This window comes from Cuculus canorus, chromosome 2, assembly GCF_017976375.1.
Source record: "Cuculus canorus isolate bCucCan1 chromosome 2, bCucCan1.pri, whole genome shotgun sequence".
In the NCBI taxonomy this organism is placed as follows: Eukaryota; Metazoa; Chordata; class Aves; order Cuculiformes; family Cuculidae; genus Cuculus; species Cuculus canorus.
In genome coordinates, this window is record NC_071402.1 from 34423833 (window position 1) to 34448719 (window position 24887).

Consider the following 24887-nt stretch of genomic DNA (forward strand, 5'->3'; position numbering starts at 1 on the left):
ATTACTGCAGAGAACTTAGTTTGTTCCCTTGTCTAGTAAGGACAGTTACACATCTTCCAATTGTTCTATTTATTCTAGTTTGCTAAACAAAATAAAGATGTGAAAGAATGCTAGATGAGACTAAACTATCGCTTGAACAATGTGCATTTTCAGAACCACCCTAGTATTCCTCAGAAATTCCCAGTTTAGCCCTAGGACTAACAAAGTGCCTTATTTTACACATGGTAACAGATGATCTATTACGTGAGCCACACATTGTTTTTAAATGTCAGAATTGTTAGGTAAACAATCAGAGAAGTGGTCACTTCTGTAAGTTCAGAAATAAAACATAGAACACAACTGTTTAAATGATTTTTTTTTTGTTTTATTTTGAGTAACTGCAAGCAGAGAAAAGCTGGCATTTCTTATCAGGTTTTTTAGATTGTGAATACAGGTGAGACATGAGAAAACCCACGTTTCAATGATTTTTGCTGGAGGGTTCTAGTTTACGGTCCCACCACTGGAAGCTTTGGTCTCATCTGCCTTGCACTTATTTCCCACCACTGTGATCACATGCTAGACAAGAAGCTCACAGTCCTCAGTGTTTCAAGCATGGCAGTTCACTGGCAAGCCCTGGGAAAGCAGAGGTCTTGAGGAAACACTGGTCCCTTGGAGTCATATGTGCATTTAGGCTCCCACTGTTGATACCAGTAGTGAAATTGAGCAAGTAGGAGTAACAAGACAAGAAATACTGGTGAAACCTCTGTGCAGACACCTATAAAACGAAGACCACTGATGCTGGGTTAATACTGGGATGCTTGTGAGACCTCTCCTCTGATCTTGCTGTTGACATGAAACTCTTCTCCTTGTGTTCCAGACATTCAGCTAGCTGGGAGCTCCTTCTAAAACAGCTGGAAAGGCCAATACTAATGGATTTCAGAGCAGCAGGAAAACCTAACATCCTAATCAACCTGGCATGCTTCCATCTGTCCATTAAATACTGACATGGGTGAAAACCTAACTTGTATCGAGTAAAGTTTCTTCTAAATAGTGATTCAAAATGTTCTTGCCGTTAAGAAAGTAGCACAAGTTCAAGCTAACATTGCTTATCCATCGCTTAAGTGGACATGCCTAAATGAAGTTTGTAATTATCTTCTAAGGGCTTGTTTAGATATAGCAGTTGATGTAGATGAGAGTATGACAGGCACTCAAAACTCACAGGCTAGTCCACAGCACAGAACTTCTTACTCCAGAGCATTGTTCTTGTTTAAGTTAGGCTGGAACAATACATCCTTATTGCAGAACATAAGGGTACACACACACATGCACAAACGCAGGCACAGACTTAAGCGTAGTTCTGATCAGGGATGTGTGTAGACGAGCCATAGCATAAGAGCTCAGGACTACGGCTGCCTGCAGCTGCGATGCGAAGAGAGGGCTGCATGTCAGCACACAAGCAGGATGTTGTGCATGCACACGATCTGCAAAAGAAGCTGCTAGAGTAGGGTATGGAGGAGAGATCCCTAGCACCCTATTCTTCCTCTCCTGCTAAAACCTGCCTCTATTAGCTTTCCTAGTGGCTCAGTTCTAGTTATTCCCTACATCTCACAGCCACACCAGCTTTTAACAATAATTAGATTAGGAAAATAAAGAATCCATAGACACAGTCACATTGTTTGCTGAAATGTTTCCAATTTGAACAGGCTAATATTTTGAAGGCAGTTTGGTCAGCCTGTACAGACAGAGAAGTGTTCAGAGGTTTCATTTCTACAAAATACACTGTGGCTCCTCGGCCAAGTGCTACAATTGCCCTGACAAACATCCTGTCAATTTAACTTACACACAAACATACACACACAAACACTTGTTTCTGTTTCTGCACATTCATCATCTAGCTCGAAAGCTTTTTCTTGGGGAAGAAATGAATTGTTTGTGTATTGTCAGCATTAAGCAGATAGATAAGTATGTAAACTGGAATGTTATTTCTAAACTTATTTCAAATATTTGGGTTGTCCACTTAAACCATGTTTAAATAAAGTTAGTATGAATTTCTTCATTTCTTTGATGGCATGAAAAAGTCATACTTTCTGCCATTACACATATAAGCATTGGGTGGTCAATTGGACTAAATGATCTTAAAGGTCCATTCCAACTTAAGTGATTCTATAATTCTATGACTTAACGGCCAGGCTAAAACATGACAGGCTAATCAGAGTACCAAGTTTTTGGTTTTTAAGTAACTACATCTCTAACCTTTTCAGGGACCTTCCCTGGACTTCCCAGCTTTTTTTGCAAGGGAGGGGAGCAACTGTGTTACTAAACACCTCGGATTTAGGGTTAGGAGTTCATGACAAAGTCAACCTTAAATCAGGTGCCCTCATCAAACAGTGCTGACTAACCCCATTTCAAAGGCTGTTACAAGACTTTATCTCCATGATAGACAGCTTTATTTCCTGTTTGTGGGATATGAACTCATCAGCAATGGAAAACTGAGTGGAGTCCCAAAGTTTCTGTACTGGGAAAACTTGAGTTTAAAGCTTTAAAGGACAGAAACAGACTCTTAGACTAAATACTTACCAGATTACCATTTGCATTATGATAATCGTGTTTTGTCAAACAGATGCTTGGGACTTTTCTACTCAGAGACAAGGAGAAAAATTAGGAGTGAAATTCAGAGATTAAGTTAATGCTTTTATACGCATTAAACTCTTATGCAGATGCACACTTTCAGAACCATAGCGATCCATAATTTAATCCCTTAATTTATGTGCATTCCCTACAGAGTTTGATTCCTCAGAATTTTCCCAATTCCTGAAGACAAACCTTGCCAGTGTTTTCCTACACACAAAAGTTACAACAGACCATGGTGGTGTTTGAATGTAAATAATAACACTTGCTCCTGAATTATTTATTCATTATGAAGGAAAAGGGTATTTTTTGTGATTAACTTACCTCACTTAGAGATCTACTGCATAAGTCATTAAGATCTAAGTTAAAGCACATATCTATTGTGTTAACCACTGTACGTACACCACCTGAACAGGCCTAACGGAATGTGAGGGAAAGAACAATTTGTACTACTCTGGGCATCAAGCTTGGGTGCTCCAAGCTGCAACTACATTAATACATAAAACAACCAATAAGTACACAGTAATAGAAACTACTAACACCAAAACCAAAGATATGCGAAGCCCAGACTTGTCTTATCTCACTCCAATTACTTAATGGGTAAACCCAGTTTAGAAATCTCACAGCCACAGGTTCCTTTTAAAGAATAAGGAACGGAAGAGAAGGAAGATTCACTTTGAGAACAGCTTAGATTTTACAGAGATAAGTTTGTTACCCCAGACATCTCTGGTTTTTGGGACAGAGAGAAAGTCTAGATTTATAGGCTCCTATTCAGCTCTATATTGTTAATGAGAATAATCCAGTCTCTACCACCCATTAGGACTGTCCATAAAGGAGGTTGGTGTAGGAGATCTGAATTTAGATTACTATAAACTGCCTTCCAACACAGTCAGACTTTTAAGAGACACTAATTCCCTTTCATAGCATGCCTACTAGCCATAAGCTAGGTTCTCTTTTTCTTTAAGAATCACACAATCAGAATGATTGAGTTGGGAAGGGACCCCGCTACTCAAGCAGGACCACCTAGAGCCAGTTGCACAGGACTACCCAGACTGCTTTAGAATATCTCCAAGGAAAGAGACCCCTCCCAACCTCCCTGGGCAACCTGTGCCTGTGCTTTGTTACCTCACAGCATTTCCTGATATTTAGATGGCTCCTCCTGTGCTTCAGTGTACGACCACTGCCTCTGGTCCTGTCACTGGGCATGAGTGGGAAGAGTCTGACTCTAAAAAATTATTTGTGTACATATTTACTTGGAAACTACACAGAGCCTCTCAAAGTGTAACCCTAGGAGTAAGCTACTACAAGGTAAGTCTGGTTGTGAACACACTGTTGATATACCAGTTGTATTGCAGCAACTGTCTGTGAATACATACCACAAGGCAAATGTTAAGAATTTTATGCCACAGAGAAAAAAAAAAAAAAATCTCATGCCTTCTGAGCTTTGGTTTAAGCAGAACAAATATAAACCATTCAGTCACCATTCCTCTGACCAAGCACAGACATCTTCTGTAGTGAGGAAGCACCCAGCTACCTATGTTGTGCAAGTATCTAATCATCTGATAGGAACACAACTAAAACAGGCCAGAGCACCCAGCAGCCCGTCCTAAGTCCATGAATTGGGCAGTGACTATCTCTCCCCGCTGACTCTTATCCCTAGAGCACCACTGTAGATGCATCACAAGTGTGATTTTCCTGCTTACTGGGAGGTACAGTACTATATAATGACCTTCAAACACATTTATACGACTATAGGCATAACATCATGAAGATAGAAGTTTTCTCAGGAAGTTCCTATCTGCTGCCTATCCCATCTGGTTATGGCAGCAAGATACCAAGGCATGCACCCGACAGTAAACTTATGTGACCTCATTCTGCAGAATGAAGGAAAACATTCCTATGCCAAGTTACCCATTTAAAGTATTAACTTAAAGCTTTTGCCTGAGCTACTTAAACTACACTGGCTTTGTACTGAAACAATGCAGAGTTCAGTTAGCAACAACACTGAAGAGACACAGAAATTGTCAGTTTGTGATCATTGCATTAAAGGAAACTTTCAGCCTCACACGCTACTAGAAGAAGTTTAAAATAATCTAAGTGGAGGGAAAACCCAAGTTCCCATTCCACCCTCAGTCACAAGCCTTGTTTTCATGCTTCATAGGAGTCACTCATACAGCTAGGATGCCATAAAGCCGACAAAAAAAATCCCCAAAACAACTCAGGTGACCAGCATCTTTATGTGCTGTTGTTTGTTTTTTAAGGTGTGACTAGAATTGACAAGATCGTTTCTAAAATAGCTCATCTGTATCAGGATGAAAAACTAGTGCTTTAATTTGCTTCTCTGGAGCCTTGAACTGACTTTAAGCTCAGTTTTCCATTCTGCAAGACAAGTGTTATCCATTTTAAGTTTGGAGCCATGACTGCATCCAGGAACTTGGTATGCAGTAACTTTGATATTAGTTAACAAACCAGAAGAACATAAGATCAGCCTCAAAGATCCTCCTCACAAGCAATTAAGCACTTCTCACCAGATGTACAAAGTATTTGGTATCAACTTTCTCTACATGTACTAAATTGACTTTTGAATAGGAAATTAAATGTTAAATGTCTAAACAAGCTTTAGAAACACTCCTACAGAGCACACCAGTCACAAGCCACCCCTCAGCTACACAGCTCAAAAACTGAAATCAACCATGATATTTCTGGAAAGGCAGTAAATTCAGAGAAACCATGACAACAATTTATTTAAGTAGAAATCTACAAGCCCTGAAACTTGCTTCTGAAGGAAGTCTATAACCATCGTAAATTGACATGATGCTTTATAGAAACTTGATGTTACTGTCACCCTCCCATCTCTCCTTTTTTGTCTGGCTAATAAGTGTCTTGAGTATCAAACTTTAAAAGTCATTTTTTAGTCCCATACAGCAATATAGATTGAGACATCTTAGAAAAACAAACGCACATTAAAGTTATGCCATGTAACAGAATGAAATTTGTTGTACTTGCTCTTAGTGACTTTGCTGTAAGAATATGGCAGTTAATTTGGCCCTGGGGAAGTCATTAAGAGGCTTTTTTTCAAAAGAGCATGGAATTTGGAATAAGGGTTAATGTAAATAGTTTCTTCTACTTTAGATTAATTTCTAAACAGTTTTAGTTAACACTCTTCTCCACACAGATATTTTTTTATATTACTACATATATATATAAAGCATACATATAATAAGTGCAGCTGCACTGAAACTACATATACTTTTAAATTCACCAAAAGTCTATCCACACCAGGTCATTTTTATGAGATCTAAACAAAGTTCCACAGAAAACCAAAATGAATATTCTTCAGAAGTTCTTTGGCCAGTTAATTAATTGACAAATTTAAAAACTAGAGAAAACTGTCAGCTCCTAAAATCTAATTTCACAGTACTTACTGACAGACTTAAGAGATTACACTGTAAACCATATAGCTGACAAAGTGGCTACAGGAATTGAGTGATAAATATTTGGACTGTGTTGATAGTGAAGAGCTGCGGAACAAACAAGTAGTTTGCATTAGTTTAGCCTTTCAAACAAGCACTGCAGTCACTGTTTTAAGGAAAAGGTGGCTCACTTTAATAACCACAGACATTGGTCACTATTTAACACAACATTCTAAAAAAGTAATCACAATTTGTCCAATAGTAGTTTACAAGTGGATGGTATACATTAAGATACAGAGGTAGAAGTTCACTTTTACTTCACTAATACAGACTACCAAATTATTCAAGGCACAAAATTATTTGCTTTACAAAAAAAAAATACTGTAAAAATGTCATTTGCTGTTCTACAATGTGAGTAGAACTAAAAAAAAAATCTTTACACCCTTCCATATTCCACATGTAGATTTGCATCAGGCATTATGCTATTGTTCCTTTGCTAATAATTGGCATATGACCAGCACTTACATAAACAATATGTCAGCTGAGTTGCTTTGTCTTTTAGGCACAAGTCCAGTTACAGAAATTTAATACAATAGTTTCCTCAGGGGGTAGGAGAACTCTGTTGGAAGTAAGAATGAGGAGGAAGAAATGAAACATAGTCCATAATAGTAGATTGGATCCTGACATATAGAGGGAAACAGAACAGAGCATATTTCAAATCAAGTGACTTGAAAAACGTCGGTTTAAATCACTGACTGCATTCCTAGAAAACCAGATGCCCAGTTCTAGTTCGCTCCAAGAGTATTTGACACATTCACTTGCCTTTGAATCAGCATAAATTTCTTTTCATCTTTGTTTAAATAGAACACACACAATTGCTACAAAAGAGAATTACACCAGAATTTGGCCATGTGTCCTTCAGAGAGCATGGGTGAACAAGTGAAGAGATGCATTCAGAAACTGTCATTGAATTTGATAAAAGGTCACAAGCAGTAGCTTAAAATCTTCAGATTTCCCTCCCTCCTCCTTCCCAAACAACACAGGGAAAGACAAATAACTTCTGAAACATTGCATCTTCTAGTTGGAGACAGCTCTTAAAAAGCTTGGCAGGATAAGGAAGAGATATCACACAGTGCATCCCTACAAGAAGTAGTAAGACTAGTTTACTGTACATACAGTGATATTCTAAAGGACAATGGTGGCAGCTACCTTGCAAATTCACTTTGCTTACCTATCACATCTTCCAATACTCTAGTCAGTTTTATTTACAGTATATAAAAAACATTGATTTTTAGAGTTCAATACACAGGTTTAGGACCCAAGAGAATGCCACAGTAAGATGTTGACACTTGCATCTGTTAGATGCAAGTGCACTTCGCGATTCAGTCATGTTACATTATTGTGTTCATCTGTAAGTGTTAGTCCATCAAACCAGTGTTAAATTCCATTTTTTGCTTCATTGTTGTTTGTAGCCTGTTTCCTTTGAGCGATGAAAGGGTACATACACTTGTCTGCTCCCAAAAACCGGTACATGCATACAACTGCTTCAAAGGGCAGAATACTGTGAAAAAGAGGTTATAAAATAATTAGAAGACAGCATAAACCAAAAGCTTCTGCTTATAGTACATACCTGGTCTCCTCAAAAGCTACTTAATAGCTATTGGAGAGGCATCTTAAGAGACTTGAAGAATTTTTATTTCAGAGAGATACGGGGAAAACTGAAATTCTAGAATCTCTACCACAGAGGCAAACAAAGGAGGAAAAAGCCATTTATTCACGTTTCCAGCTTAGATCAGATTTCCTGTAGCTTCTTCACATACTTGATATACTGATAGCTTGTTTTAAAGGCAGGGGTGGCAAGGCATCACAGAAGGCCTACTAAACACAACGTGTCTGCTCAAAGCCATATCAGCAGAGGTAGTCAGACATTTAAGATATTCTGTAATATGGAATTAGTGTTAATGCCATTCTTTGATCACCAAATGTCTAACAACCTTGACATATTCTAAACTCAATTTATCCTCAAAAAAAAAGAGGTCTGAAGTGAAGACAGCAATTTCCTTTCCCCCGCTTCAGGTAAAATTCCAAGAGGCGACTATGTCACCCAGCTACATTCCCTCCCTTCCCACATCCAAAAAATATTACTTTCATTTCAAGTACAGTACTAGTGCTCTAGTGAAAGACTAAGCTGCTATCTCCTCAGCCGCTGGAAATAGTGGTAGACATTCAGTGGAAAGCAATGAACAGAATCTAGCCATTAGGAGTAATGGCCACTGAAGCACTGAGAAGTAGATGTCACTGATACGGAAGTCCTCACTGCCAGTAGTACTGCTTGTGCAGTAGCCAGTGGAGGGTCTTTGATCTAAGTGCTGCTGCCTGGGGCATGGATTATGCAAAACTTTGATCTCCCTGTTGGAAGTTAAAGTGTTGAATGAAAGACAACGCAAAGGGCCTTTGATGTGATTACTGCTGTATAAGGCACTGCTTGTGCAGAGAGCAATGAAGCACCTTCTGAGCTTCTGGTTGAAGAAGCTGATTCTTAAAGATGTTGAAGTGGCCTTGATTTGTTGGCAGAAGAGGCGCACACATACTCTCTTCCAGGAAAGAAGGGAGTGGTGAAGGCTCCTCTAGTCTTTGGTGAGCCTGTCAACCATGAGAGACTCGAGGCAGGGGAACCACTGCCTTGGAAGTGGAATAAAAAAATAAAAAAAATCAAAGGTTCTCAGTTTCAACCATTCCTTGAAGGAGAAAAACTGGCAACATTATATTTTAAAGGATCTTCCTACACATTACAGATTAAAAAACACACAGAAAACCCTCAGACAGCTGTGAAGCTGCTCTCTATAAAATGGAAGGCAAGTGATGTTGCATCTTTGAGCCAACTCCTTTATTAGCCTGCATCACTGAAATGTCAGCCTGCTTACAGATTAAACAGCGTCCCCATCCCAAACCTGTAGTGCGTTAGATAAAACAAAGGAAGTAATTTCTTTAAACAACCCTCCTCTAAACTCAGACTTTGAAAACTGGTTCTCAATCTGGAGATTTTCATTTTATCTACCATTATCTCTAAGTCCTACAGAATCTGCAGGCAGGGCCTAGCACACATGAGTTCTAAAGACAAACAGCTAGACGTTCCTTTCCTGGAAGCTGCCTCATGCTCCATTCCTAAAGAGGTACCCAGACAAAAGAAAGAAAAGTCTGCTGAAGAGAAAATAAGAATCAAAGGAGGATGGAACACTACAGAGGTAAAACAAGGATGCATAACACAGGGGATGTCAGTTTTATGGAGCTTCCCAAGCAAGCAATCTATACTCCTGAAAGCCAAGAAAGAATTATGAATTCTAACACAACCACAACTATGGTCTGTGTGGCTAGGAAAGGGTTTATATCCAAAAGGTGGACTTGCTCATGTATTCTACTGGTATTATGTACCTTGTACTGCCAACAAACTGGCATTTCATCTCTTACCTTTTCATGAAGGTGACCATATACATGAGGCGTGGTGTGCAGATCATTGGCTGGTCTGTAAGGATAGCTCTCATAGCCTGCTTCACACAGTATTCTGGTTTCAAGGGTGGAAGGAAAGGCTCAAATTCTTTTCTGAAATATTTGATTAAGACAGATTAATAAGATAGCTGAGGTTTGCTGTCCTTTAGGTAAGAGTTCATTAAATCACTTTCTTAATAATGTCTCAGCCAGAAAAAAAAAAGACTTCAGTCTTTTTTTTTTATATTCACTGTTCAGTTACAAAGACTGCAGCTCAAAACTTGTGTTAAGTACAAAAAAAACCCAACCAGAAGGTACTCACTGAATTTGGAAAGTCTTTTTGAGTCAGGATTACAGATCATATTAGCATGCAGTAAAGCACACAATACTTTAATATTTTATGGCAACATTTTATGTACCTTCAAGTCCTTTTATGACACCACAAATAGGGCATAAGAAAAATTTTATTCACCTGATCCTGCACCCTCTGAACATTCCTGTATCCACAAGATAAGGGCAGACTAATGTTGTTTTGATTCCATCCTTTTCAGCAGCCTTCAACTCATGGCTTAAAGACTCATGGAAACCTACAGCTCCAAATTTGCTGGCACAATAATCCTGTGTTGGCAATGAACAAGACAAAAAAGCAACTTAAAGAACAGATATGAACCATGTTTAGAGCCAAAGCATATCTGAAGTGATTCTGCACAGATTTTCAAAGCAGCAACAACAAAAGACACCCACTGAACAGAGCATCACATCAACTCATTTATCACTTTACTTTTGAGGCAATCAACATAGAATCATGAAAGTTTGAAATCTGAACATAGGAGGATATTACCTTGGATTTGATTCTTTGAATCAGGCAGGCTCACGTGGCAAGTTAATCCAATTACAAGTTTGGTTAATGTTAAGTGTTACAGAGGACTGAGATACCCAATAGTGACTAGATTTGGGTCAGATCTGAAAAACCTTGGACAGTTAGAAGGGCACAGGGGTAAAAATCTTAAACGCTTTATTTTTAAGCTTAGTTTCAACAGAAAACATAATGGAGATTTGAGTGTATTAATTTTCAGAAGAGGATAGATACAGCTTGTGTATCTCAAAAATACTAAGTTCAGCAACATTAAAAATTATTGCATAGACAGCAGTAGTATTTGAGCTTTCTATCGGATCTACCCACCTCTGCTAGTGGTGGCCCACAATCTAAGAAATTCTTTATAATTTTCTCAAGATAATAAATCTCTGAAAAGCCATAAGCTACAACAGCTTCATTCATTTCTGTTATGAAACATTCCAATTTAATGTCCTGGATTGAACCTTACCTACATGCAAATAAACCCGTGCTTATGGGGTAATATGACCATTATTCCATTAGACATTAATTTTCATTTACTGAATGCTTTTTGTTCACACTTGCATTTGTGCTAATGACTCTAAAAGAAAGATAATAGGCTCTAATCCTAACCTAGTTTTATGTACCAAACAAGTCTCACAAACCGGTGTTCTCAAACAGCTGCTAGCAAGTAGACAACCTAATGCTTTCAACTGGGAGCCTAGCAAAGCAAGCAAGGCACATTCAGGAAAGAGGAAGACTGGCAACTATTTCCTCACAAAACCAGAAAGAATGACTTTTGACAATCCTTGCCTTTGGCTTCAAGCTCAGCACTGAAGATCCTGACAGGAGTAGCTATGTGGACAACCTTCAGGTTCCTAAATTTACCAGGTAATTCAAAGATCATTCAGTATTCTGAAATCCTTAGTCATCCTAGGTTTTCACACCAAGTGGCAAGTCCCCCTACAAAGTAGGCAAATACTGTGGCTGCCAGAGTCCTGCAGATCCCACTCACAGGGAGCCATGTGTTGATATGGTACTTGGCACCACAGCTTCCAAGTGTCTTTGAAAATTTGAATTTATTTTCTCAGCCCAAGAACACAAAACAAGCTTATTCTAATCAAGAAGTGCCAAATTTATTGTTAATTGTAATCTAACAAACCTCCACTCCAGCAGTACTGAACAATCCCAAGGAACTTGCAACTGTCACAATGTGTCCATGATTCATTTCCAGCATCTTGGGAAGGAATGCTTTAGTGGTCTACAAAGTAGAAAAAAAAAATACCACATCATCATGACCATATTACATCAGTAATAAGTGTTCAAAACCTATGCCTCAGTTTATTATCAAGAATTTAGAAGCAAGAACATTCTACAGGTTTTGAACATCTCAGTTTGTCAAAAATGCCAACAGAAAATCCACAGCTTGTTTGTGAATTCAGACAGTAAGGCAGCAAGGATTATATCTCCAGAAATCCTAAGGTTAAAGGATCAATTGAGCTCAGACATGTTTATTTTTCTGCAAGAGACTAGTTATCAGAAGGAGATAATTTGACCCCAAAATGGAAGTCACTTTTTTTAAAGACAGAAAGTGGAATGCAAAGTGTTTAATTATGCCATCTAGCACATCTGTGTTAAGACCAATGCAGATTATCCGTTCTAGTTATTGACAGCATGTTTTGGAATTTAGATATTGTTAGTTTTATCCAATTAACTTATCTTGGGCATTTAACATTAAAAGAAATAGCAGAAGAAGAATTTTTACTGATGCTCTTTCACACAAAATACAGTAAGTCTCTACTAGTCTAACTCACTTTCCATCTTTATTAGTACTCATAAGCAATGCTTTAAGTAAAAAAAATATAAATTTGTTATCAAGTCCTCATTAAGGGTTTCAAAATAAAACAAAAAGTGACAACAAGTCTCAAGACAAAACTGATTTCAGCCTCCAATTTTTATGATTCGATTGTAACAAAATTTGCTTCTGTTTAAAAATGCAAATCAGAGTTAGCACCTCTAAAAAGTTGAGTTTTAAGTGATATATTGAAGGCAACTGAAGGCTATAAGATCACCTCTGCTAGGATACCTGCCTTTGCCATATCTGTTTTCTGAAGCTGACTCAACACTTTTTTCATTTAAATAAGCATTAAACAGAGCACCATATATGCTAAAAAAAAAATCAACTAGGTTGTAAAAATGGTATGTGTAATTATTTACTTCAGCTTCTAGGTTGTCAGTGAGTACAAGAGATAAATTTTAAATTACCAAAGAACTTCAGAAAATGTTTTTTAATTGCAAACATGTCTAGTGAGTACATAAATCTATTCATGACAGAGCTATTACTCTATTCTAATTCACTGTGCATTGCAAATGCTTAGTCCTCCCAGAAACCTGGTCTTCCCATGTAATTTGGATCCAAACTCACCACATGCAAATGCCCCTTAAGTATTTGCTACTTGCTTAATTGTTGGTCTGAGTTGTGTCAGCTGCATTCTTAAAAAGACATGCAAGCTACAGCTGAATCCATCTAATTCCATTCTTATGCTGTCTGCATTTTCTAATCACAGACGTCAGGACAGTTTTGCTCTAATGATTTTCACATGTTCTTGTACAACATTTTTGCCTGCAGGTGTTAAATGACTAATCCAGACCTCCTAACACCACACAAAAGAGTGTTTTCACTGGACAGCTGGCAGATGATAGAAGATTAACAGACCTCCTGACTCCTTGCCTTTTCTACTGTTGATTAATACAACTCCTGGATTCTGTCATAACTGCATAACGAACTTAATTATAAAAAATAATCTAAGAACAAGCTGCCTTGCATTTGTTTCTTTCCTCATGGCAGGGATCTCTAAACCTCTTATATAGAGCCTCAGACAAGAATATAGTTCTCTGTTAAACTAATCTGTGCCAGGCACACAAAGTTTCAGCCTCTCTTCCTATGTTGCATGGCAACAAAGGCCAGTCATCACAGGGCAGAGCCTTCTGAAAAGGTGAGAGGCTTCACTTGGATAGTACTTAAGTTTTACAGTGTGTTATTTATCTGCAGCATGCCTTACACATGCCAACACTGATTGTGTGTACACTACCCCGATCCTCCATGCCACCCCTGTAAGAGACTCATGCTCCCAACTCAGACCTGCTAACAATTTACTCCTCTCCAGAGCATTATAGTCAGCTCCATCAGCAGTTTCCACTTACGTCTCAGTTATCTGTCCACATCACAACAGAATGACTGATTGGCACCTCCCATTATCAGAAAGCTTGATAATGCAGACTGAAGCTCTGTTTGAAAACTACAGCAGCTACAGAAATGAAGGGGCACTCACCTTGGAGTTTGTTTTGGGGGAAAGAAAGAAGGGAAAGAAGTAGTAACAGATTTCCCCACCACCACAACCACCACTTTCAAAGCATGAATCAATGTTTGCTTCCAAGAGATAAGCAGGCAAGTGCACTAAGCTTTGTTGGACTGTTTTTTCCTATTGTCTTCACTGTGGCACTGCTTTCTTTTTTGAAATATGATGAATTATAACTAGGTGTCCATAAACATCTGTATTTACCTGCAGCTCATGAAGAAGATAATTTTCACAGGAACATACATAGAAATGGGAGAAAACACAGAACAATCGCAGAGCAGTAAAGTTCAGAAAGCCCACTCAACCATGCTACACTCCTCCAAAGCATAAAGACTACAAAGACCGAGTTTTCAGAGCTTGCGGCTAAAGTAACCCTTTTTCAACCAAGAGGAAATTGGCACATGAAAAAACCCTGTTAAGGATGCTCTTGACGATGTCTTCAGCAATTCAAGCGCAGCCTGAACAACTCCCAACAGCAGAACTACAGTCACTTCACATAAGTCAACTACTAAAAGGCCATTTACAGCCACATAGGAAAAAAGCACAGCTACTCTGCTCTGAAGACAATTAGCAATTCATAGAAATCTTCACACAAGACCTTAGTGTTCTGAAACAGCCTGTTCAGATCAGGCCCCTGTACTTTGTCATGGAACATTATCCCACAAATCCATTTAAATCCTGAAGTTGATGCAGTCTATAAAGATAACACAACTATCATATGAACAAAACTTAACAGTTAACTACCAATATCTCAACTAAATGGAAGACAGTCATCTTGGTTGCTGCCATCCTCCAGCCATCTGCTACAGCTGGGAGTCAGTACTTGAAAACAAGCACTGTCAGAGGCAGACACACCCTATGGGGGGACGCAATTCCAGACTCCAAGTAAAGGCTTGGCCACTGCTCCTCACAGCCTTCTCTTGCTGAGAAAAACAATCCCAAAGTGAAGTTATTCTCTTTCGTGGTATAAGGAATCTCCAAATAAATCAGTGTTCTTACTGAGCTTCTGGCACAGCCCACTTCTTTGATCAAAGCAGCTTCCTCCATACTCTGGTCTCCAGTTTTTCTGCCTGTTACATAAACCAGATCAACCTAGTTTCTTGTTTCTAGTCTCTTTCAGCTTCAGCTACATCTGCCTACCAGACCTGAAGTCTCCTATGTGCTTGTCATGCTGCTGAGAAACTAGCTAAGACTTTGACTGGTTCAGGGCAAAATGCCTCCTGGGTGGCCTTCACATCTGGACTTTGCCTGAACAGGTAGCACAGTCCACATTAGTTTTCCAATGTGACATACAGACATGATAATCCTCCATTAAAAAAAAGTATTAGAAGATACTAAGCAAGCAATGTGTTTTGTCCGTGGCATTAGAGGTCATGAACCAGGCCTCCAAAATAATTCAAGTCAACTCAAGTGATTTAATCAAACTATCTGCCTGCTGGTTTGATCCTTTAGGTTTCAGTTCTATCTCTCACAGCTGCAGAGGAAGATGTTTAATCAAAATATTTAAGTACTTAAAGTCTGAGCTACCAGTCAGTAGAATATAGCACGTGAAAGGAATTGTGTTGTGATACACCAGGGTGAGGAATCACGGAAATAATGCAGTGTTCAACATCAACAAATTTAAGTTTAAGCATCCTCTTCACTTGGAATTAGGTTGGAATTTTTTTAGAAAAAAATAAAAACCCCAAAAGCATAGTGCAGAGATACACTTTCTAACCTGCAGTATAGTCTAGATACAGCAACTAGGTGGAACAGATAAAACATATGAAGCTCTTTTGAACAGAGAGTAAAGTTAGTTTTTCCAAACTAGTTTAACCCTTAAGTTTTTTGAGCCCAGAGATCAATTCCTAATCTTCTAAGTATTTTCCTTTATTATTCTGCATATACCAGTAAGAGCAAACTATTCCCAGTAGCTGTAACCAAACATCTATTTCATGTGCACACAGCTTTAATGACTTATTTTTCACAAGTGTGAAACTGAACAAGCATTTACATGTCACTTCATAGCTTTCGTAATCTGTTCTCAACATTTTGCTTTACGGCAAATTAACTTCTAACAGTCTAGCACTTCTTCCCTCCCCTTCCCCAAATTCTTTAGTTCCATTCTTAATGAAACAAAACTCAAAAGATTGTGCAACACAATGAACAGCACAGCTGCAATGTCAAGACAAATTAGTCTAAATACAGCAAATGAGAATATGAAGAAATACTGCGTTTGGGAAAGCGATTTTTTTAATTACATTTTGGATTAATTATTCTTAAAGTAGAAACCAAGCATCCACTGAAGACAATGTTAGCAGTATGCAGCTCAAGACAATGGACACTGAATGCAGAAAGCACAACAAAGTAGAAAATTACATGCCACCTTGTGTTTAGCAAGTATTCTTTATAGCAAAGAAAGAAATAAAACAGGTACCAACATGTAAGTTCCTGTAAGTTTCTATTTTTCAATACAGTAATGTTTTTCATACTTTCTGCCTTCCATCAATAGCCCTTCTAAGCTATTTTGATGGCTTTACTGTAAGGCAGAAATTCCTTTATGGCAAAGAAACAGTTCATTTTCCATACAGCCCCTTCAGGTAAGGGGGATCAAGCATGGTCAGCTTTTTCATTTTTCTAGGGCTGATCAAGACAGGCAAGTGTTTACACCACTGTAGGTACCTACAACAGTAGCATAAAGGTTTAACAGATAAGAGATTTCCTTCCAAGCCACAGCTACTTCTGACTGCGAATACAGCTGCATAACAGTGCCAACAAGTGCAACAGCTGGGTAAAATGTATTGTTTTGTCTTCATGTTAAATGCTATTTGACCATAGCCCAAAAGTAAAATTGGTGTGATTAGTCAAGGACTCATCCAGACTACTCAGAGAACCAAGGTATCAGTTCATTAAAGACTGCTGCCATGCATGTTCGCTAATCCTGTAACTACTATCATGAAGGAAAGGAGTTTGTGACAAGAAAACTTTCCTCCAAGTTTTTGTTAAAAACACATTATATCCTCTCTCCCCTCAACATGGATGGCCCTCTTTTCTTCCTATTCTTCTTCACCGACCACAGTAGGACAGGCTGCAGGTTCTCCTACTCCCACACAAGGTAGCATATGGCCGCTCATTCCAACATGGAACAAAATCCAGAGATGTCCACATGCCCCAAATCATCTTTCCATTCTAGTAACTGAGAAGGAATTCACAACGGACTGACAAAATAGTACCTCTAACTCTTCTGCAGACAGGCTGTGGTAGCCTTGCCTTAAAGTACGCTAGTCCAAACCAGATAGCACAGCACTAATGCACTACCATATGTTAAAAAGTAGAGAGGTGTGCCTGAGAGGCAGAACCAGCCTTTTGGGTAAGCTTATCAGTAAATAGCCTGAAGTTATTTTCAGCTACAGCCTTACAGCCCAGTTTATTTCAGAAGATAACTTTAAATACATTTTATAAACACAAGGAAAAACCCCACTTGCAGGATTACAGTGAAAGCCATCACTGAATAGTTTTAGAAGAGGCCTTGAAAGTATAACCTAGAACTGTGTAACTCTCAAGAGTTTATTCAAGTTAGAGGTTATAATATCCAAAATGCCTTTTCATGCACCAAAGCACACAGTTCCTAGCCTGGATTTAACCTTCTGCTTCCCTTACAGCTTTTTCATTTGGTTCCAATGAGAACTCAGAGTAATCACTTGTCATTTGCACAATCTCAATTATTTCTCCCATTTTATCTCCACATCCTTCTTAAATCATAAAAGCATCACTGAAATATTAGATTAGGGTGGGATTAGTAACTGTGCTAAGACTACATGAAAACATCAAGTCTGAGTTGAACACTAGAGAGATAATAGCACAAAGGACATGGTTCTGCCAGTAACAGGCTGAACGCAGAAGGTAGACAGAAGTCTACATCTACTGTTGACCTTGCTAACATAAGGGACCAAAGCTCTGATTTAAAGGAGCTCAGATGTCTCTGCTGACTGTTTTCAAGAAGTGCTGGGCCTCTTCCGGATAATTACCCAGTGTCTAAGCAAATGTTTGACTAGCTATGGAAATAAGTGCCATTTCTGATCTTCAGTTTCTAGCACCAAGATATTATAATGAAAAGTGTGCCAGAATTACTCTGTCATTCTAAAGCAAAGAAATAGAAAAATAAAGTCACAGATTTCTGTGGACTGTTGATGGGTCTACCCAGATCCTTTCAGAGCAAAAAGGGTCAGGAGATACAAGGCATCCTCAAGCCAAGCTTCCATAGACAGCTGTATTACAAGCATGAAAGGAAACTATTCAAAGATTGCCCTCAAGTGTCCCTTGAATAGACTCTGCATTGAAAACAAAAAAAGTCAGACCTTCCAATATTTCATCTCCAAGAGTCCTTTAGTTATTTAGCTCCCGGCAGGCAACGCAAACTTCAATTTCTCACTAAAGCTTTGTCCTTCACATAAAACCCCACTGTTTTGGGGTGATCAGGATTCCTTTAATATTGAACTGCAACAACAGTTAATGCTTAACATACATGCACAGTAATAATGTTACAGTTGCCTTGCAACCAGAAGCTCACGGAAGAACAAGACAGGCTAAAACAGAAGTCTACAATTAAATCGAGTAATAAGGAAGCAAAGCCACCCTCGTCCTCCCAACCCCCAATAGTTTGGATATCCTACATTTGTAGATAGATACAGATAAGATCTACCTAATTTAAGACGTAAGGGTAACAAAACAAAGTAAATACTCTGAAGAAATGTCACAATGAAAAGCAACATCAGTTAATTTTAAACTGATTTGATTTACAGAGAAATAAGCATCTTTTTCCCTCTCTAACTCCGTATGAAATACTCCTTTGAAGTACATGAAGTCTTAGCTTAGTAAAAACATAACCTATTACTTGAATTACTAGTTTGGTTTTTAGTTCATCATTAATTTGTATTAGTAATTACTGTTTCCATTTTCTACATGTTTAATCAGTTGGAAGCATCAAAGTTACACAAAACTAGGTTAAATCATATTCACTGAAGTTTGCAAGTGTCTGTGTTAGTAGTAACAAACATCTGCCGTGCCATTTGCCAAAGAATAAGGATGCTACACTCCATATTTACATCACCACCTGGTTTAGCATTTGTAGTGTTTAGGGTCCAGTTACAAAACTTTAGCTTCCCAATCAAATATTTACCACCATTTCCTGTGAATGGTTCACTTTCTGTGGTGGCTCGTCTTACACAGAGTGAGCCCATGTTGAGTCTATCAGAAGAAAGCTGAAATTGAATTAAGTGGTTTCCTTAATCAGAACTTAGTGCCACAAAGCTGTTTACAATGGGTAGACAGTAAAGATAAGTAACGCTATTAAAAAAAAAAATCACAAGAAACTAATACCAGTAGTTATCTCTCAAACATTAATCATTGATTTCCACTCTTTACTACTAGAACTAATTACACCATGCCCAAGGCAACTGAGCATTGCCCAGCTAAATTGCTTTTTGTATAGTTTGTTAACAAGGCCTAGTTGAAAAATGGTTGTCTACAGAGAGTGGGGGAGGAAAAAAAAAAAAAAGAGTGCTTAGGAAAGGTACTGCAACAGAAACTTTTGTTACTGTTGCTTTACATCACTACATTGTTTCCCTCTCCCTTTTCTCTTAAGGGCTTCATTTCCTGTGATCTTACCCCAAAATGAGTAACTAAAACTGAAGCAGAAAACAACTTTGTCCTCCCTCTCGTCTGAAGTGTACTTTAAATACTCAAGAATGCTACAATTCCTTCTTCTTGAGAGTCAAAGTGGAAAAGGTATCCATACCTACTGTTCACAGTGGTCTGCTGCTAATCAAAATCCCATCTCTCTTATATAAAGCTTTTCTGCACCATTGCCTCACTCTAGATTTTGAGCACACCTTTACCTAGGTGCAGGGGTTTAGGTACATATAACACAGCCAAAGGTGGCCCTGACTTCTCTTTAACAACATTTCACTTTTATTTAGAGAGGCCACTACTTTACATGCTTTCTGGGCATGAAGAAGTTCAGGTATTCGAATTGAACTACCCTTGTTATTTCTATTCCATCAAGTACAAATTACAGCCTTTATTCTACAGGTATGGAGTTTCCACCTTTCTGCTCCCAAGAACCTTTATGGTTTTGTTTCCCAAGAGAAAATAGAGTTTAGATTTATATGCTTTTTAAGTTATTTCCACTCTTAGATGTCAGGCATGTTGTGTAAAGTGCCTTTCCAATGACTACATGCCACCAGTCATTTCTGTGGAAGCTTCTAGCTGCCTTTAATGTACATACTTGTATGAGTACTACCATACATGCACATCAACTTGTCTTTCGTCTGTTCTTGCAGATATCACTTTGTTGATGTATAATTACTTTATATATACAGCAATATATATAATTTAAAATCACTAACTGTATATTTACACTTCTTCCCTCTAGTTTTTTCAAATCTTCGTGCTTGATTTTTCATTGCTGTATGACAATTCTCACAGGTTGCCCAGAAATGCTATGAGAAGTCTCTATCCTTGCAGATATTCAAAAGCCATTTAGACATAGTCCTCGGCCACTGGCTCTAGCTGGTCCTGCTTGTACAGTGAGGTTGGATGTAATGGCCTCCAGAGGTCCCTTCCCACCTCAACTGTTACATGACTTTCCATTTCAGCAGGGAGGTGGTATACACTTGCAGCGGAAGAAGTTCATAAGCAGGAGAGACCTTGCACACTTTGTCCCTATGTTAACCGCAAGTTTATCAGCACAGAATCTTAACTAACTGGAAAAGATGCTGACTCCTCTGCCATATCTCTTCCGTATCTCTCCTACAGGAGATCTTGCCTGTAATCAATTATCCTGCTGTCTGAAACAGTGTCTGCTCTACTTCCATTTCATCTTCTCCTTTGGTCTCAAGTCCTTTCAGCTGGACAGAGGGTTCAATGAAGCAGTGCAGAGCACCCACATGAACTTCTTGTGGAATTCACATATTAACAGGTGATTCCAGAACATACACATACCATACTGTTTTCAAAAACTATGTCCCCCAGCTATTAGATGCCCTTCAGTAACAGCTTCTTTGGCAGCTCTTTAAGGCTATTCTGAGGCCTCGCAGTCAATTCTGCCTGATTTTAATTTTAGTGGCTTTTAAAGCTTGGACAGAGCAATCGCACTGCGTTATCAATAGCTACCAGTGGACAAGGAGAAAGACAGTACTGCTACTTGAGCAATGTAAGAGTGCAGAATGTAAGTAGCCAATGATGTTTGTTTTGGATTTCAAATGCCAAAATAATATTAAAACCTGAAAAGGATTAGTAGTAGGTAAGATGGCATGGCAAAAGGGCTGTTGGAGGTCCAGCTATGTGTTTATTAGTCTGCCTTACATTGCAAAACAAGCAAGATACAAGTCTAGACTGAAATGAAACTTGGGAACAAGTGTAGACCTGCAGACTTTTCCAGCCGGCACAAACTTAAGGCATAACCAAGTATGAGAACCGAAGCTTTCAAAGTATGCATGCTCAAAAGCTGACCTCTTCCCTTCCACCCAAAGGCATCTCATTAGACAAGTTAGTATTTATTCTCCACAAATAGTAATCTCATTATACTTTCAGACTATCATAGCTACCAAACCACAATTACTATTCAATTTAAAGCAAGTATTACATGATTGGCAGCAACCACTGAAAAGTAACATGCAGTTTAGAGAAAATGAATCCTTCTGCTCAGACCTACCCTGTCAGCGTTTGAGCTTTCCATGTACCCAAGACTAATATAAAGCTCCAATACGACTGTTACAGACCAGATAAGTTCATGAATTTACAGGAGTGTCAGTTACAACCCCAGTAAGTATTATCACTGACTTAACATTCTTCTGCAAGCAGACTTCTCAGTAAAGATGACCCAACTTGCATTTATTCAAATGTAAAATTTGAAATCACTTAACGTGCTTTCTGGTCAAGTAATATAAGTTAACACTTGTCCACTGCTTTCCACAAAAGCTGGTTGGTTTAAGCTCTGGTGAAGTCAAGTAACTACAAATTCTACTTTGTTTATATGATGACAAATGGCCAAGTCAAAGGATTTGTAGTGTTTCAGAGCTATGTTGACATTAGCGTAACAAACACATTGGTCCCTCACCTTCATTAGCACAAGTTCGCAGCAAACGTCCAACCATTTGGACAGCCATTATTTATTGCCAGCTATTTGATAATCTTGACAAAAATGAAAACATGCCCATATAAGTCAGTGAAAAATCCACGTAAGTTCATTTTACAACAACTATTAGTTAAGAGCTCAGAATATTCTGTTCAGTGAACAAGAATACAATCCAACTTTTAAATACACATTTTTCTCCAGCTTGCCATAAGCTTAGTCATCCTTTGGATTATTTAGTAAAACTTGGTATTTTAATCTGCCCGTGTCCAAAAAATTACTGGAGAACAGTACTGTCAGAACTACTTACGGAAAATATGAAGTCACCATTCATGTTTTACGGTTTACGTAACACACTTTTCAAGAAGTGGCTATACAGAAAAAGACTGTCTCATATTTTATAGATAACTTAAGACCAGTGTCTCCATAGAACTACAATTCCTACTGTACTTGCATGCAGATGAAAGCTGAGTCACTTTATTTACCTCCTCCAACTCTGTCTCTAACTCATTGTTTTGAAGCAATTACTTTATAAAAAGGAAAGTGATTACACCATAACTGAGTATCTCACACGAGGAACAAGATTAGAAGGAAAGCTTCCCTTTTCATGTAACAGTTTTACTTAGTGGAAACAGAAAAATAAAGCAGTATTATAGTTGAATGGAAACTTAGCTTCAAAGTTTGTTCAGGAAATGACAGTAATATCCTAGAAAGCTTCAACTTACTAGGAAGTAGCTCACTGAATGAGAAGCAACATTTTTAAAATGCATGTACATTAGAGGTTTTTAAAAAAAACAGGTGTTTATTTCATACTTCTCCCCATTGTTCCAGAGAAGGGTCTTAGCAGGTAAACTTTTGTTTCATAAGACAAAAGCTAAAACAACAAAAAAGCCTCCAGCCCACACAGTGACTAAAACAGCAGCTAATACAACTTTCAGAGATTCTGCTTGCACAGGCACTTCAACCAGAAGTACTCACTTTCCTGGAGGGGAGTTTTCAGACAGATCCTTCCTTTGCCTGCCTGTGGAAACTATGTTGATTTCCCACAAGCTGAAATGTGGCTCTGGCCTGTTTTTCCCCCACATTCAAACAGCATTAGTACAACTACTTTCCAAACAAGTCAAACAGCACAGTAGGCACAGATATCATTGCTCTCAATTCTACACAACAGCAGTTGCAGTATTGGTGAAGGACAAATAAGCTCAAGTTGTTAACACAACATCATTTGCTGTGTTCAGAAAACTAACTTACCTTTAATGGGTTTTAATAGTGTGTAATTGAAATAGTGCAGTCTCTTTAGAAGTAGAGTTGTCACATTCAGATTGTTACAACAGTGGTGAATTTGCTATAGTTTAAAACTATTTTACTATTTAACTATTTGGAGCCTGAAAATCCTACTCTAACAAATCTCTCCAAGAATGAGGTTCCATTAGACACTTGCAGATGTCCTGTTCACAGCTACAGGGGTTTATCCTACTCTTCCTCAACTTCTCTCCAACACACACTCCCCACACACTGGCTAATGCAAGTCTGAAATGTTGATGAGGCGATTCTAATCAACTTGGCCAAGAAAATTATTAGCTTTCCTTCCCATCCTCCAGACAGGTTAGCGAGCAGAACTGGGTCATCTAAGTATCAGATGAATACCAAATAGTAGTGCAAGGGAAGATGATGATTCAAGGGGTGGTCTCACATGACAGCCTGCCACCACTAAGCTGCCTCGTTAATTTAGGATGAAACTACAAAAATTTTGGACAAGCTACTCTTAAGTATACACTCAAGCACTTTTCCAAACCTCCACTGCAAGAAGAGCGTTCAAGAAGCTGACACACAAGTTCAAACAGATGATAGAAGCCACCAGCACCAGGGCACATTTAGGTGCAGAATTCAACAGCCAAACAAACTTGAATTTCAAAAGGCTCACACCAAGGCAGCCACCTGAGCTTCACAGCTGTTCCGGCATTCCTTGGCCTACCATGCCCTCCCATCCCAGTTGTGATAACTCACTCATGTCAAGTGTTAATTTGACTGGCATATAAATCACTATACTAATACAATTACTTACAAGAACAAAGTGTTCACTCAGAAGTGTAAGCACAGATGTAAATCTCTCCCAGTTTGTAACATCTTTTTTTCAAACTAAAACCTCAAACTGAGATTCTACTAGTCTCAAAGTCTATGCCTACTCACCTATGTTTAACGGCATTTTAAAAGACTGTCTTTTTTTCCTTTTAAAGGGACTAAGAAGCCTAAGACCACAGGTAAAAGAATAGTGGATCACACATAAACCAGCTTCAGTCTACCTTTGCAGAAAGACTTCTACTATACTTCACAAAAGACAGACAGGTATCAATATCTCAGTTTTACTACCAGTGTGAATAGCCAGAAAACCTCAAAGGTCAGGGAGCAAGGTTTATCAAGAGAGTGAAGCTCTGGCTTTTACATACAGAGAACTGTGGAAAAGTTTAGTACTAGAGATACATAACAAAAACCTTCCCTCCCCCTAAAAAAAACCCAGAAGTGAAATCAAACCATGAGAACCACTAGGAAAGAACAATGCTTCACAACTGATAAAGATAAAAGTAGAAAAGATTTAAAAAGTGCAGTGCTAAAATGGCAGTGATGGTGCTAGAAAACACAACATTTATCTTTCCTCAGCCTGTCTAGTCAGAGTAATTGATGACATCGAGAGCTACAGAAAAGGATCGCTCACCCACACAGATCAGTTAAGACAGGTCTTAAGCAGTGATGCAAATGCTGGGTTAGCAGGACACTTAGCCACACCATAATTAGCACTGCTTTTCTCCACAGCTGAGCACATGAACATGCATGTCTTCTAAAAGCATGTTATAGTTGCTTGGTTATTACAGAAAGGTAATAAGACCTAATTAGTTAGCTGCTTTCCATAATATAAAAGTGGATGCTACTTATTAGATAGAAAAATCTAGAACTTCAGACTCCACTGTTCTTCTAACTTGCAGGAGAGAAAAGGCATACAAGTAACATTCCAGACCAAGTATTTCACCGAAACAGTGAAGAGCCACTCTCTGCTACTATGCTTCCACTAAGGTTAG

At 38.5% G+C, this 24887-nt stretch overlaps 1 protein-coding gene across 1 annotated transcript in view; it reads right to left on the bottom strand.

The window, feature by feature from the left end:
* Positions 1-376: 376 nt before the first annotated feature.
* Positions 377-24887, bottom strand: part of RDH10 (retinol dehydrogenase 10) — a 31711-nt gene continuing 7200 nt past the window's right edge. Inside the window, exons 3-6 of the mRNA XM_009570955.2 lie at positions 11504-11602; positions 9979-10124; positions 9489-9620; positions 377-7581 (exon numbers count right to left, since the gene is read on the bottom strand). Coding sequence (XP_009569250.2) covers positions 7458-7581; positions 9489-9620; positions 9979-10124; positions 11504-11602 — 501 coding nt within the window. The 3' untranslated portion in view covers positions 377-7457. The remainder of the gene's footprint in view (positions 7582-9488; positions 9621-9978; positions 10125-11503; positions 11603-24887) is intronic.